Consider the following 14,914-nt stretch of genomic DNA (forward strand, 5'->3'; position numbering starts at 1 on the left):
ACTAACTTTACTTTGCCCTGATGGGTTCGGGCCTGACTCACTGGCATTTGTTTATTGTTATCCCATGTACCAAGATGCAGTGAAAAGCTTGTCTTGCATACTGATTATGCAGATCAAATCATTATACAATGTATTGAGATCGAACTGCGTAAAACAATAACAATGCAGAACAAATGTGAAAACTATAGAGAAAATGCAATTCAGTTTTACATACCATTTGCACTTGTTTTGTGTTAATCAGATGGATCCTTGAACTCTCAATGAGATGCACTGGGAGTTCAAGGGTCCATCTTACAAGAGGTCCATTTAAGTCTCTGATCATAGAGGGAGAGAAGCTTTCCTCGAGTCTGGCGGTACGTGCTTGCAGGCTTTTGCTCTTTCTGCACAATGGGAGAGGGGAGAAGAGAGATGTGTGGGGTGAGTGGGGTTTTTGATTATGCTGGTTGCTGAGGTAATGAGTAGGCAGGCAGTGGAGGGGAGGCTGCATTAAACCCACATGGAAGCTGAGTGTAATATGAATTTTGCCCTGCTGAATGGTTTTTTCTCAGGAGCACAAGCCTAGGAAGAAAAATTACCCGTGGATGGTAGTACTGGTAACTTATGGAGTGATTTTTAGCTTCCTTTAGAACAGAGGCCCGCAACCTTTTTTATGCCGGGGACCAATACCATTAAGCAAAGGGTCTGTGGATCCCAGCTTGGGAACCTCTGCTTCAGAGAGACCACTTTACTGGCTTGGTTTGGAGACAGTTTGCACTTGCAAAGTATTTCAATTTTGTTGTAAACAATCAAGAACCTCACAATCTCCTGTACCAGAAGCATGCCCAGAGTAATACCCATCTTAGAGCCTTGCTGTGAATATAATTGCACCTCTGATCAAAATCCTTCAGGATAATCAGAAGCAACTTGAGGTCCAGCAACCCGAGAAGTTCAGTGTACTGCAAATTAAATAATTGAGCCATCTAAGAATAAGTAAAAGGGAACACAAGTGATACTGAAAACTCTTAACACTAATTTGGGAAACTTTTAGTTAAGAAGGATTGGTAATACAGCATGTGCCACTGCCTTTCACATAGATGCAATAAGTCGTACTTAAGTTTAGAAAAAAACGACGATAATTTAGTTGCTCAATTTCCTCATTTAGCATGACGTTATCTTTATTTGTGCTCTTACAGAGTCAGTTATAAGGAGAGTTCGGATGACATTCCTGGAAATCATCACTTGAGTTACTCTCACAGTAAGTCAGTGACTTTGTATAGAATGAAAGTTTCTTGGTTCTGGAGGATGAATAATAGGAGGACCAGAGATCAGTCTGCAAACATGTATCCTGTTTTGGGGGGGGTGGGCGGGGAAACTAGCTAGACCTTTGTGCAAGTGGACCTCACTAGTATTTGAAGTGCATATCATTCCAATATACATGTTTTTTTACTGAGAAATTTATGTTGTTTTATCCTGGGAGAACATTATCCCAAACATTTACAATAATCACGGTTTTAAGGATTATCCTCTCTTTCAACATTTTTCTCCTTCTGTTGAATATTTTCTTCATTTTCCCATAGATGTTGTGTGAAGGTCTTAAATGACAAGTTTTAATTGTCATTAGAGTTAAAACTGAAACTACACCAAGAAGCTTAATGTGGACAACAAAGCATGCAATACAGCATTGGCAATCAACCAGAGGTGAATTGAGAGTAACTGCTCCTGGAATAGAGGGGGCATTTGACTATGGCCTCAAGGAGCCCTGTCAGAACTGGAGTCAATGGGAATCGGTGGAAGAAGGAACTCTCTGTTGGTTGGAATCAAACCTAGTACAAAGGCTGTGGTAGCTGGAGGTTAATCATCTCAACCAGCGGGCATCTCTGCAGGGTGTCCTGTGGTCAACCATCAGCTACTTCATCAATGACCTTTCATTAGTTGTAAGAAGCAGGGATATTTGCTGACGATTGAACTGCACTCACCATATTAATATTGTAAGGTATTAACTTGAGCTTTTAAATTTCAAAGATGCACAAATAACATGGTAGGATTTTTGAAGGTGTAGAAATGCACCATGTGTTAAGAATCACAGTTCTGAAAACAAGAGTGTGATGACAGATGAGGAAAAAGTACCGATGGGCTGTTCAAACATCTGCTGCACCTCCTTCTGGTTTGTAATGGCTGACTGGCTACCCACAGGCCATTTCTCCCTGTGTTTAGTTTAAGGTTCTGATATAGTTAAGAGTTTAAAGGATTTGTATCCCTGTTGACAGTGACTCTGTGATTTGATTAGTTCTGATTATTGCTCAGAATACAAAAAGAATCAAACCAGAAAATGCCTGGCATGCAGAAGTTTAGTGGCATTTGTGGATAGAGGGTGAGAATTAATGTCTCAGCTTGATGAACCTTCATCAGAATGGGACACTTGTGAACTGGAGCTCAGTGACAGGGGACTTGATTGAAATGTAGGATCCTGAGTGATGTTGATAGTGTAGACGTGGAGAGTGATTTTATTATTTTTTTTCCCCCTAGTAAATTTAACTTGGAATGGGGTTGTCATTTAAAACTAACGGTTGCCCATTTAAGGCAAATGAGACTACATTTTTTTTCTTGAAGGCAGATGAATCCTTCAAACTCTTTTCCTTGATAACTGGTGGAAACTGAGTCTTTGAATATTTTTAAGGTAGAGGCAGGATCTTGATTAAAAATACTGGTTAGAAGAATGCCAGAGGTAGGTGGGAATGCAGAGATGTGGTTACATGATTGACTATGGTCTTCTAAATGGTAGCGCAGGCTTAATTGACTAGAACTGTCTACTGCTGCTCTATTTTCTATTCCTTGTTGTTCAAATTTGTACTTGTGCATGATTTAAATAGATAAAATAACTTGTATCTTGAAGTAATCAACCTTAATTTTTAAGGTGATATATTTTTAAGCCATTATTACTTTGTGCTTGTATTCCTAATTCAGCATCCTGCCACTAATAGTGGCAACCTCTTAGATAATAGAAAATTTGAATCCTTTATTGAATCCCCTAAATGAGGTTTGTTTTCATAACTTTCTTATTTTGAAACTACCAAATTTAAATTTTGACATGTGATCGGAAATATTTGATTTGCTGCTATTAAGAAAACGTCAATGCTGTTCAATTGGAGTATATGAATGCTCTGGCTAATATATAAGGGGGCATGTTTTTAAGGTGATTGGAGTAAAAATCGTGTGTGCCGGATGTCAAGAGGTAAGTATTTTAGAGTAATCCTACCAGGGTTAGTAGTTTAGGCGAATATGTTAAGGGCATTTAAGAAACTCTTAGAAAGGCACATGGATGATGGACAAACAGAGGGCAATGTAGGAGGGAAGGGTTAGATTGACCTGGGAGTAGGTTAAATGTTTGGAAGAGCATTGTCAGCCAAAAGGCGACAATGTTCTAAACACCATGGTCCAGATATTTGAAATTCTCTTGTCGGTGAGGCATTTCACACAATAAGTCAATAAATTCTGGTAGTTATTTTCCATGATTTTGAATGATTACTGATTTTATTCTCTCCAGTAAGCAGCTGGTTGATACCTAATGGTGAGACTATTTGTATCCCAGCAAATCCAAGTTATCAGTACCATTCTGCCTTGCCACTTCCTAGTGGTGCCCACACATTCCACAACAGTGAACGATATAGCTCCCGATGCAGCCACCTGGCCACTCCATATCCAACATCATACGTACATAGAAATTACTCAGCAGGTAAGCTCTGATTTGTTAAGATTCTAATTGAGATATTAAGTATATACAGTAAATCAGAATATTTCAAAATTAGTTTTGTATTTCAAGGTACATTGGTAATAAAACAAAACATCCATGACTGATTTAAACATGTTAAAACTTTAATCATTTCAGCTACTGTAACGTGAATATCATAAGAGACGAGATAAAAATTTTGAATTATTAAATAACTTTTGATTTTAATGGATTTCTAAACTGTTATGAAGTGTTGATTTTGTTATTGGACTTGTTACTCCCATCGTAACAACACACACACAAAGTTCTGGTGGAACGCAGCAGGCCAGGCAGCATCTATAGGACGAAGTACAGTCGACGTTTCGGGCCGAGACCCTTCGTCAGGACAGATGAAGGGTCTCGGCCCGAAATGTTGACTGTACTTCTTCCTATAGATGCTGCCTGGCCTGCTGCGTGCCACCAGCATTTTGTGTGTGTGTTGCTTGAATTTCCAGCATCTGCAGATTTCCGCGTGTTTGTGTTTTTAAACTCCCATCATAAAATGGGTTTGAGTCACAAGTGAAATCTAGCACTACATTAAACAAGGGATTTTTTTCCTCATTATTTATCTACATTGTATGTGCATATTAGATGTTGCAAGTTAGTTGAATTGGCCAAGCATGACAAGCAGTTATCTAAGGAAAAGTGGGGGTTGGTGATGTTTGGGAAAAGTTTAACTGCACAGGCTTGGATTCTGTATGGAATGGTGTTTTAGTTAAAATTAATTTGTATTTTCATAGGTGAATGACTAGTTTGTAGTGGATTAGGTGGCTTGAGAATCCAATTAAATTCACATTTACTACCTGCAAGCAAGAATTTTGAACTAAATATTTCAATACAAAGTCAAATCAAAACAAGCATCACAGGTGCTTGCTGCCTAAACTAACACCAAGTGCTGGCAATTCTGGAAAAATGCAGCAGGTTCAGAGTCTCCAGGGAGAGAGAAAGTTAGTCAGTGACTTTTTTGAAACAATGCAATCTTCTACTTAAAAGGTTAACTCAGATCTGGGAATACAGGTCCATAATCCATTGAAAATGGTGTCACAGGTAGATAGTCATAAAGAAAGCGTTTGACACATCGGCCTTCATAAATTAAAGCATTGAGTACTGGAGATGAGATGTTGTGTTGAAGTTGTGTAAGAAATTGGTGAGGCCTAATTTGGAGTATTGTGTCTAGTTTTGGTCACCTACCTACAGGAAATGTATAAATAAGGTTGGAAAAAAATACAGAAAACCTACAAGGATGTTGTGGAGGACCCGAGTTATAAGGAAAGACTGAATAGATTTGGACTTTGCTCCTTGGAATGTAGAAGATTGAGAGGCAATTTGATGGAAGTTTACAAAATTGAGTGTTATAGATAGATAGAGTAAATGCAAGCAGACTTTTTCCACTGAGGTTGGGTGGGATTATAACCAGAAATCATGGGTTAAGAGTGAAAGGTGAAAAGTTGAAGGGTAACATGAGGGGAAATTTCTTCACTCAGGATTGTGAGTGTGGAATGAGTTGCAAGTGATGCATGAGAGCTCGGTTTCAACATTTAAGAGAAGGTTAGATAAATGCAGGGATGGAAGGGGTATATAGAGGGCTCTGGTCCTGGTGCAGGTTGATGGCAGTTGGCAGCTTAAGTGGCTCAGCATTGGCTTGAGGAACCAAAGGACCTGTTTCTGTGCTGTATTTCTCTATGACAATATTCTGATTTCACTCCACACATCTCCCACTGGTGAGGAGTTCCTAGTTATGGAATGTGACAATTTCCTGTACTCTAGGAAGGATGTGAGAGGGTGCAGAACAGATTCACAAGCCTGTTGCTAGAATTGGAGGGATTGAATTAGAGCAGGTAAATAGGCAGTAGGACTGTTTTCCCTGCAGCCAAGAGGCTTGGCAGAGACATTAGAGAGGTTTATAAAATCATGGGGGGCATTGATAAGATGAATGGTTAGTCTTTTTCCCCAGATGAGGGAGTCCAAAACTAGAGGCAGAGATTTAAAGTGTGAAGGGTAAGATTTAAAGGGGATCTGAGGGACAGATTTTTGAGGGTGCTGGGTGAATAGAATAAACCATCAGAGGAAGTGGTAGAACTGAGTACAAGTATACTTTAAAACCCATTTAGACAAATACATGAAAAGGAAACGTTTAGAGGGATATGGGCCAAATGCAGGCAAAATAGGACCAGCTCAGCTAGTAAAGTTGGTCAGTATTGTCAAGTAAGGCCAAAGGGCCTGTTTTGATGCTCTCTAACTTTATAATTAATGTGTTGATGTAAACCTTAGGGATAATCTATGTGTATAGAAAATGACTTTAATTGCAGGCAAAATATACACTGGAGAAATCTAATTAATTTTTTTCATAAGTTAGATGACCAGTTTTAATTCTATTTCTAGAGGATGGAGGCTTGCAAAAGATTCCAGCTTTATTCATTACTTAACTGAAAGGAATAGGATTTTCTTTTTTCCAAAGTTTATCATGGAATTTTTCTCTGAGAATGACTACACTAGGTAGTAAGGATTTGTGTTTTTCCTATTTCTTTATAATGCTAAAGATTTCTGGTTATTGAACACTATTTTATTTTTAACAAGTGCCCTTTGCAGAAAACACCAACAACCTTCAGGCTCTCCCAGGACATGATAATTGGCCAACCTTGCCACCACCTCCACATGCCAACACATTACCACTGACTCATGCATCTGGAACCGGATCCAATTCCAGGTGAGGAAACCTGGTTGGAAATCTAGGCAACACACAAAATGAGTTTTGGGCTCAAACTGTTTACTCTTCCATAGATGCTGCCTGGCCAACTGAATTCCTCCAGCATTTTGTTTGTGTTGCTTGAATTTCCAGCATCTGCAGACTTTCTCTTGCTTGTGATTGGGAAAAGTAGGGATTGCTTGCAATTTAAAATTTTTGAGTGGATGTTACTCCATTGTGGAAATTCAACTGATCCAAAAACAATTGGCTTGTGACTCCCCACAATCCCCAAAGTCATCCTATTTTCTGTGGCAAGCCCTTTTTTAAGAACAATTTGTTTCAACTGCCTAATTCTTCTGCTAAGCCACTCCTTCAGGGTTGAAGGTGACCTGCTTTAATTTCAGGTTTTTAGAGTTATGAAGAGTCTGAAACTACCTATCTTCCATCACCTGTTCTTACAGCATATTCAGATTTTTTTTTCATCACGTGTACATCAAAATGTACATTGAAGTGTGAAATTTTCGGTAACAGCCAACATGACCAAAAGTGTTGCCACACATTCAGCATCAATGTGGCATTCCCACAATGTTCAGCAAGACACTGCCAACAAATCAGGCCCCTTACCTGTGAGCTCTCCAGCTGATTATTTTGCATTCATGTACACCTGGAGAAATTTGTGCTTACTGCCTTCCCTCAAGCATGGACCATAAGACCAGAAGACATAGGAGCAGAATTGGGCCATTCAGCCCATCGAGCCTATTTCCACCATTGCATTGTGGCTGATCCCAGATCCCCCTCAACCCCATACACCTGCTTTCTCACCTTATCCTTTGATGTCCTGACAGTGAAGAAAACTATCAACTTCTGTCTTACATTTACCTGCAGACTTGGCCTCCACTGCAGCCTGTGGCAGAGCATTCCACAGATTCATTACTCTCTGGTTTAAAAAAAAGGTCTGAAAGGTTGCCCATCAATTTTGAGGTAATGCCCTCTAGTTCTGGATACCCCCACCATATGAAACATCCAATCCGCATCCACCTTATCTAGACCTTTCAGCATTCAATAGGTTTCAGTGAAATCCCCACATTCTTCTAAATTCCGGTGAGTACAGGCCCAAAGCTGCCAAATGCTCCTTGTATGTTAACCCCTTCAATCCCAGAATCATCCTCGTTAAACTCCTCTGGGCTTTCTCCAATGACAACACATCCTTTCTTGAGATATGGGGCCCAAAACTGTTGACACTACTCCGTGCAGCCTGACTAGTGTCTTATAAAGCCTCTTTCTTTTTTTTTAAATCTTTTTATTAGTTTTAAACAAACATAAATGAAACATGAATACAAAGTGTTTGAGAGTACGTAAGTAATAGTTTAAATAGACATTCAGATATATAATAATAAAAATAGATAACCTCTCAAACTCAGAACATTAATGAACAAAGAAGTAAAAAGAAAAAAAAAGAAAAACCCCCCAAAAAAAAGAGAGAGAAAAAAAAAACCAAAAAAAAAACACTAACCAACATGGGCCATTGAATAATATTAAGTACATATACAGTAGTGCCAATAACTCCAAACCTCCATCCGAATAATTAAGGGTAATATAAGTAAGGTTTAAGAAAAGGCAATTCAACTCAAGAAAACGTTGAATAAATGGTCTCCAAGTTTCTTCAAATTTAACTGAAGGATCAAAAACCACACTTCTAATTTTTTCTAAACTCAAACAAGAAATAGTTTGAGAAAACCACTGAAATACAGTTGGAGGATTAATTTCTTTCCAATTCAATAAAATAAATCTTCTAGCCATTAATGTAACAAATGCAATCATTCGTTGAGATGAAGCAGATAAACGGTTATTATCCGTCATTGGTAAACTGAAGATTGCAGTAAGAGGATGCGGTTGGAAATCAATATTTAAAACTCTTGAAATAATACTGAAAATATCTTTCCAATGATTTTGTAAACAAGAACAAGACCAGAACATATGAGTCAATGAAGCAACATCAGAATGACATCTATCGCAGGTTGAATTAAGATGAGAATAAAATCGGGCCAGTTTATCCTTAGACATATGAGCTCTATGTACAACCTTAAATTGTATTAGGGCATGTTTAGCACAAATAGAGGACGAATTTACCAATAATAAAATTTTATCCCATTGCTCAGTAGATATAGGACAATGCAACTCTTCTTGCCATTCCTTCTTAATTTTTTTTGATACATCTGACTGTAAATTCATGATCATCTTAGAAATGATGGCTACTAAACCCTTTTGATAAGGATTAAGGGCTAAAATTCTTTCTGTAATGTCCAATGGACATTCTTTCGAAAAAGACTAACTCATTATACAAAAAATTTCTAACTTGCAAATATCTAAAAAAAAATGGGTTTTAGGTAAATTATATTTATTAGATAGCTGTTCAAAGGACATAATGTTATCATCCAGAAACAGATCACGAAAACATGTTATACCTTTTGTTTTCCATAAAAGAAAAGCTTGATCCATAGATGGCTGAAAAAAAAATAATTAGATATTATAGGACATGATAAAATAAATTTATTCAAACCAAAAAATTTACAAAGTTGAAACCAAGTTCGTAATGTATATCTGACTATAGGATTAGTTATCTGTTTATTCAATTTGAATAAAGAAAAAGGAAGTGAAGATCCTAAGATTGAAATCAGTGAAAAATCTTGCACAGATTTACATTCTAAATTTACCCATTGTGGGCAAGTAGCTATAGTCAATTCTTGTGTCCAGAATATTAAATACCGTATATTGACTGCCCAATAGTAAACTCTTAAGTTTGGTAAAGCTAAGCCGCCCTCCTTCTTGGGCTTCTGTAAATATTTTTTGCCCAATCTAGGATTTTTGTTCTGCCATATTTTGGAGTCAATAGTATCAAAGAAAGCTTTAGGAATAAAAATTGGTAATGCTTGAAATAAATATAAGAATTTAGGTAGTATCATCATCTTAATCGCATTAACTCTACCAACCAATGACAAAGATAGTGGAGACCACCTAATAGCAAGTTGCTTAATTTGATCAATTGAAGGTAAAAAGTTAACCTTAAATAAATCTTTATGTTTTTTAGTAATTTTAATACCTAAGTAAGTAAAATAATCTTATGGTAAATGTTTATAAATTGGAACTTGCATATTTAATGGAAATAGTTCATTCTTGTTAAAATTAAATTTATAACCAGAAAAATTACTAAATTGAGCAAGCAAAGACGAAATAGCAGGAATAGATCTTTCAGGGTCCAATATATGTAATAACAAATCATCAGCATATAATGATACTTTATACGTCCTCTCCCCACGGGTAATACCCAGAATATTAGGTGATTCATGAATAGCTATAGCCAAAGGATCTAATCGATGTCAAATAGTAAAGGACTTAAAGGGCAACCTTGCCTTGTTCCACGAAATAGCTGAAAAAAAGGGGATCTTTGATTATTGGTAAAAACCGAAGCTAAAGGTTTATGGTATATTAATTTAATCCATGATATAAATTTTGAACTAAAATTCAATTGTTGCATTGTAGTAAATAAATATGGCCATTCAACTCTATGAAATGCTTTTTCAGCATCTAAAGAAATAACACATTCTGGAATAATATTAATTAATTTTCTAATGTTAAAAGATAAATAGCGATTTTTAATAAATCCAGTCTGATCTTCAGGAATAATTCGAGGTAATATATTTTCAAATCTAATAGCCAAAATTTTACTGAAAATCTTAAAATCCGTATTTAACAAGGATACAGGCCGAAAGGATGCACATTCAGTAGGGTTTTTATCTTTTTTAAGAATTAAAGAAATAGAAGCTTCATAAAAAGATTGTGGTAATTTACCTATACTTAATGCATCTTTAAAAACTTTACAAAGCCAAGGAGAAAGTATAGAAGAAAAAGATTTAAAAAATTCTACGGGAAAACCATCTGGACCAGAAGCTTTACCAGAATTCATTGAAAAAATAGCCTTTTCTATTTCAGACTCCGTAATAGGTGTATCTAAAATTACGTTATCCTCAACAATTACTTTTGGAATATTCAATTTCCATAAAAATTCATTTATTATAGAAAAGTCCTTAGTGAATTCTGATTGATATAAGGAGTTATAAAAATCTTGAAAGGCTTTATTTATCTCTTTGTGGTCAATCATCAGAGTACCATCTTGTTTACAAATCCTAGTAATCTGTCATTTATCCGAAACAATTTTCAATTGGTTAGCCAGTAATTTACCAGACTTATCTCCATACATATAGAATTGGGTTTTTGATTTAATTAACTGACTTTCAATCGAAGAGGATAATAATAACTATGTTCCATTTGAAGTTCCACTCTTTCTTTATAAAGTTCTTTGCTAGGGTAAGATTGAATAAATCTTATCAATTGTTTTGATTTTATCAACTAATGTTAATATTTTAGAATTAGTTCGTTTCCTAACTCCAGCAGAGTATGAAACAATCTGTCCACGAATATATGCTTTAAAAGTATCCCACAAAATTCCACTAGAGATCTCTGTTGTAGAATTTGTTGAGAAAAACAAATCAATTTGTTGTTTAATAAAGTTAACAAAGTCTAAATCCTGCAATAAAATAGGATTAAACCTCCAAAATTTAGCATTGATATATGAATCCGTTATTTTAATAGATAACTTCAGAGGTGCATGATCAGATATGGTAATACAGTCATATTTACAATCAGTAACATCTGTAAGTAAATGGTGATATAAAGCCTCAGCATTATCTCCTTGCTTTTATATTCGATTTCCCCTTGAAATAAATGCCAACATTGCATTTGCCTTCTTTACCTGTAAATTAACCTCGGAGTCTTGCACAAGGACTTCTAAGTCCTTTTACACATCTAATGTTTGATTTTTCTCCCCATTAGATAAAAAATCTTCACTATTGTTCCTTTTACCAAAATGCATTATCATACATTTCCCAACACTGTATCCCATTTGCCATTTTATTGCTCAATCTTCCAATTTGCCTAGGCCCTGCTGCAATTGCATTGCTTCCTCAGCACTACCTACCCCTCCACCTATCTTTGTATCATCCGCCGACTTTGCCACAAAGCCATCAATTCCATTATCCAAATCATGACGTACAATGTGAAAAGCAGTGGTTCCCACACTGATCCCTGAGGAACATCACTAATCACTGGCAGCCAACCAGAAAAGGCACTCTATTTCCACTTGCTGCCTCCTGCCTGTCAGCCATTCCCCTGTCCATGCCAGTATCTTTCCTGTAACACCATAGCATTTTGTTTTGTTAAGCAGCCTTGTGTGGGAAACCTCATAAAATGCCATCCAAAATTCCAAGTAAATGCATCCCTGCTTGTTCCTTTCTCGACGAACTCTAAGATTTGTCAGGCAATGTTTCTCATGACAGAAGCCATGCTGATCTTGACTTGTTTTATCTTTAGCTTCTCCACCATTTTGAGCATTCAGGCCAAAGATTTTCATGAGTTGATGAGAATATTGCACTTTTTAAAGTAGTGTTTTGAGAACTCCCTCCTTTCACTCCAAACTGAGTAGTATCCTGAATTTGAACTATATCATTGTTCCATTATTATCACTTGAGTCTAAAATTCAACCCCCCCCCCCCCCCACAACAGTATAGGAATACTTGGTGCAGTGATTCAAAATGATAGTTCACTGACACCTTCAAGGACAATTCAAGGTGGGCAATAAATACTAGTTCTGTCGACAATGCCCAGGTAACAAAGTCAAATAAATGAGAAAAGAAAAACGGAGAAAAACAAGAGAAATTTTGAATCTTCAGTGGTACTTAAAATCTAAAAGAACAAGCCGCCAAGCTAGTGAAAGTTAATTGATTAAAGTAGGGCACTGATAATCATTCAAATGGTCTTTTCTTTACTGAAACTCAACCTATGTGTGCAATTCCCTTTCTCTCCTGATAACTGGAATCCTTCCATATTTAAGAAACATTTTCCACATTGAAGATAACTGCAGCTAGAAATGAATTTATGATCTTAGTCATTACCTTGTGATATAGTTGTCTACAATGAATCTAGAAAATGATTTAAAAAAATACTTGGTTTGAAATCTTTGATCAAATTACACATAATGCATGAATGTTTGTTGGCGGTTTTTAAAATGTTTTGTAATAATTGTCTCTGCATTATTTTCAGCCAGTATACATGCCACTGGGCAGTGGGCAATCGTTCAGTTAGTCCAACTAACCAAATGACCTCAGCTGCTGTCAATCCTCAAAGTCCATTTATTCGAGGAAACCTGAGCTTGCCGACAACTCCTTCATCCTTTGTCGCTGTGACAAGTTCAAACGGAGCCACGGTGGAGATGATCAGTGAATCCCCACTAACCAGGCTTGTGGTATCACCTTGGAGCACAAGTTCATCTCCATCATTCTAAAAATTTACTATATGTGATGATTGATTATTGTCACCATCTCCTTCAGCAGAATTAACTTTTCTCTGCATACGTTTATCTAGTCACATTTTAGCCTTAAATTTTTAAATGCGAGAAAGGGATATTTGTCATATTGGGTAAGGGTGTCCGCTTTGTTTGGTGAACTCCTCTATCAACCAGTCCCAATTAATCCTAAACAAAACCTTGAATGATTAATTTTTTGTTTCCACTAAACCTATGATCAGAGTGTAAAACTGAATAAGTCTTAAAATTGAGTTTTGAATTGGAGAAGGATAGAAACATAGAAAACCTACAGCACAATACAGACCCTTCGGCCCATGAAGTTGTGCCGAACATGTCCCTACCTTAGAAATTACTAGACTTCCCCATAGCCCTCTATTTTTCTAAGCTTTGTGTACCTATCTGAAAGTCTCTTAAAAGACCCTTAAAAGGATGAATTAAATGGATGACGTGCAACCAAATGAAATCTTTTCAACTCCATGCTTTGGTTTCATAGTGAAATTGAGGATAATAACTTGACAAGTTCAGCAAATAGAATGCTGATCAGTTCAGAGTCAGTGGGGTGAAGGCTCTGATGTCTCAATGAGTTCATCTTCCATTTGTAGTGGCCTCTATTTTAACCCCAGAATACCTTGCCAATGTTTCTCCAGACCCAGATCCCCATACGATTGCAGTTTTGCATTCTGGTTCAGCTTGCATAACAATTTGTACAAGCTTTAGGATTGAACTTTGGGCAAAAATTTCATTTGGTGTAGATGGATTTGGCAATAGCTGGCTGTGCCCGCAGAACTAGCCACAGCTCCAAATCAAATGTATTGGTGATTACACACCCATCTATTTGTTAAGAAAATAATTTTCTATCTTTTGTGGTGATTTTTAAATTTGTTATTGTCACATGTACTGGTGTACAGTGGAAAATTTGCTTTGCATGCCGTTTATATACATAATTTTATCCTATCACTACATCGAGGTAGTAAATGGAAAAGCAATGATAGCATGAGCCATAGTGTGACAATTACAAAGTAAGTGTAGTACAAGCAGACAGGAATGTGCAAGGTTATGACCAGGTAGACTGAAGTCAAGAGACCATCTTATCAAAAAATTGATAATCTTACAACAGTGAAAAAGAAATTGTACTTAAGCCTGACAGAACATGCTTTTAGTTTTTTAGATATTTAGCTTATTAAGAGATTGACTGTTATATATAAATATTTTTTTCAGCTTTCATTGCAGCACTGAAGGTGTCCATCACCATCAGAGATACTTTTTGATGAAATTTTAAGCTTGAGTCCTTTCCCTTTTCTCTGCTGGACTCATTGCTCTTATTTAATCTATTTGAAGACGAGCAAAAGAGTTGCCGAGTTGTCTTCATTACTAATCCCTCAGTCAATATTATACATTACATGGCAGCGTAGCAGCTAGTGTAACACTTTAAAGGGCCAATGATCAGGCTTCATTGTAAGGAGTGTGCATGTTCTTGCTATGACTACAAGGATTTCCTCTGGATGTCTCAGTTTCCTATCACACTTCAAAGACGTGCAGGTTAGTAATTGTTAGTAAGTTGTGATCAGGATATGTTGATGCCAGAAGTGTGCTGATGCTTGTGGGTTGCTCCCAGTACATCCTTGGTTTGCCTTGACCATTGATGCAAGCAACTCATTTCACGATGTATGTGTGACAAGTAAAGCCAATCTATCTATTTTTTTCTTTAAAACAGATTCTGGTCACTGATGCATTTCAGTTAATAGTACTTGCTATATGCAAACTGGCAAACGTGATTCTTAAATTAAAACAGTGTAAAAGAACTTTAGGGTTTGTTCAAAGTACATTTTGTTGTGTGATTGAAATCACCGGAGAGAGAGTTACTGGTAGATACAAAGCAGCTTCTTTATTCGACAAAACAAGGTACAGCAGGTATCATATGGAGACACTTTTGGTGGAAAGGTCTGCTGGTCCAATGTGGGGCTCGATATTTATTTGCTAAACACAAAGGACAATTGCATACTTACAAATTATGGACAATGCTTTCTTTTGAAGCTACATACAAACTTCACAAATCATGTCAAGT

At 36.7% G+C, this 14,914-nt stretch overlaps 1 protein-coding gene across 5 annotated transcripts in view; it reads left to right on the plus strand.

The window, feature by feature from the left end:
* Nucleotides 1–14,651, plus strand: part of LOC132393424 (T-box transcription factor TBX19-like) — a 30,862-nt gene extending 16,211 nt beyond the window's left edge. For 3 of the 5 annotated variants that reach the window (XM_059968638.1, XM_059968641.1, XM_059968642.1), the window contains 4 exons: nt 1,173–1,234; nt 3,524–3,712; nt 6,323–6,452; nt 12,588–14,651. In XM_059968638.1, the coding sequence (XP_059824621.1) occupies nt 1,173–1,234; nt 3,524–3,712; nt 6,323–6,452; nt 12,588–12,828 (622 nt within the window). In that variant the 3' untranslated portion in view covers nt 12,829–14,651. The remainder of the gene's footprint in view (nt 1–1,172; nt 1,235–3,523; nt 3,713–6,322; nt 6,453–12,587) is intronic. The other 2 variants (XM_059968639.1, XM_059968640.1) reach the window with 2 other exon arrangements.
* Nucleotides 14,652–14,914: the final 263 nt, after the last annotated feature.

This window comes from Hypanus sabinus, chromosome 4, assembly GCF_030144855.1.
Source record: "Hypanus sabinus isolate sHypSab1 chromosome 4, sHypSab1.hap1, whole genome shotgun sequence".
Lineage (NCBI taxonomy): Eukaryota > Metazoa > Chordata > Chondrichthyes > Myliobatiformes > Dasyatidae > Hypanus > Hypanus sabinus.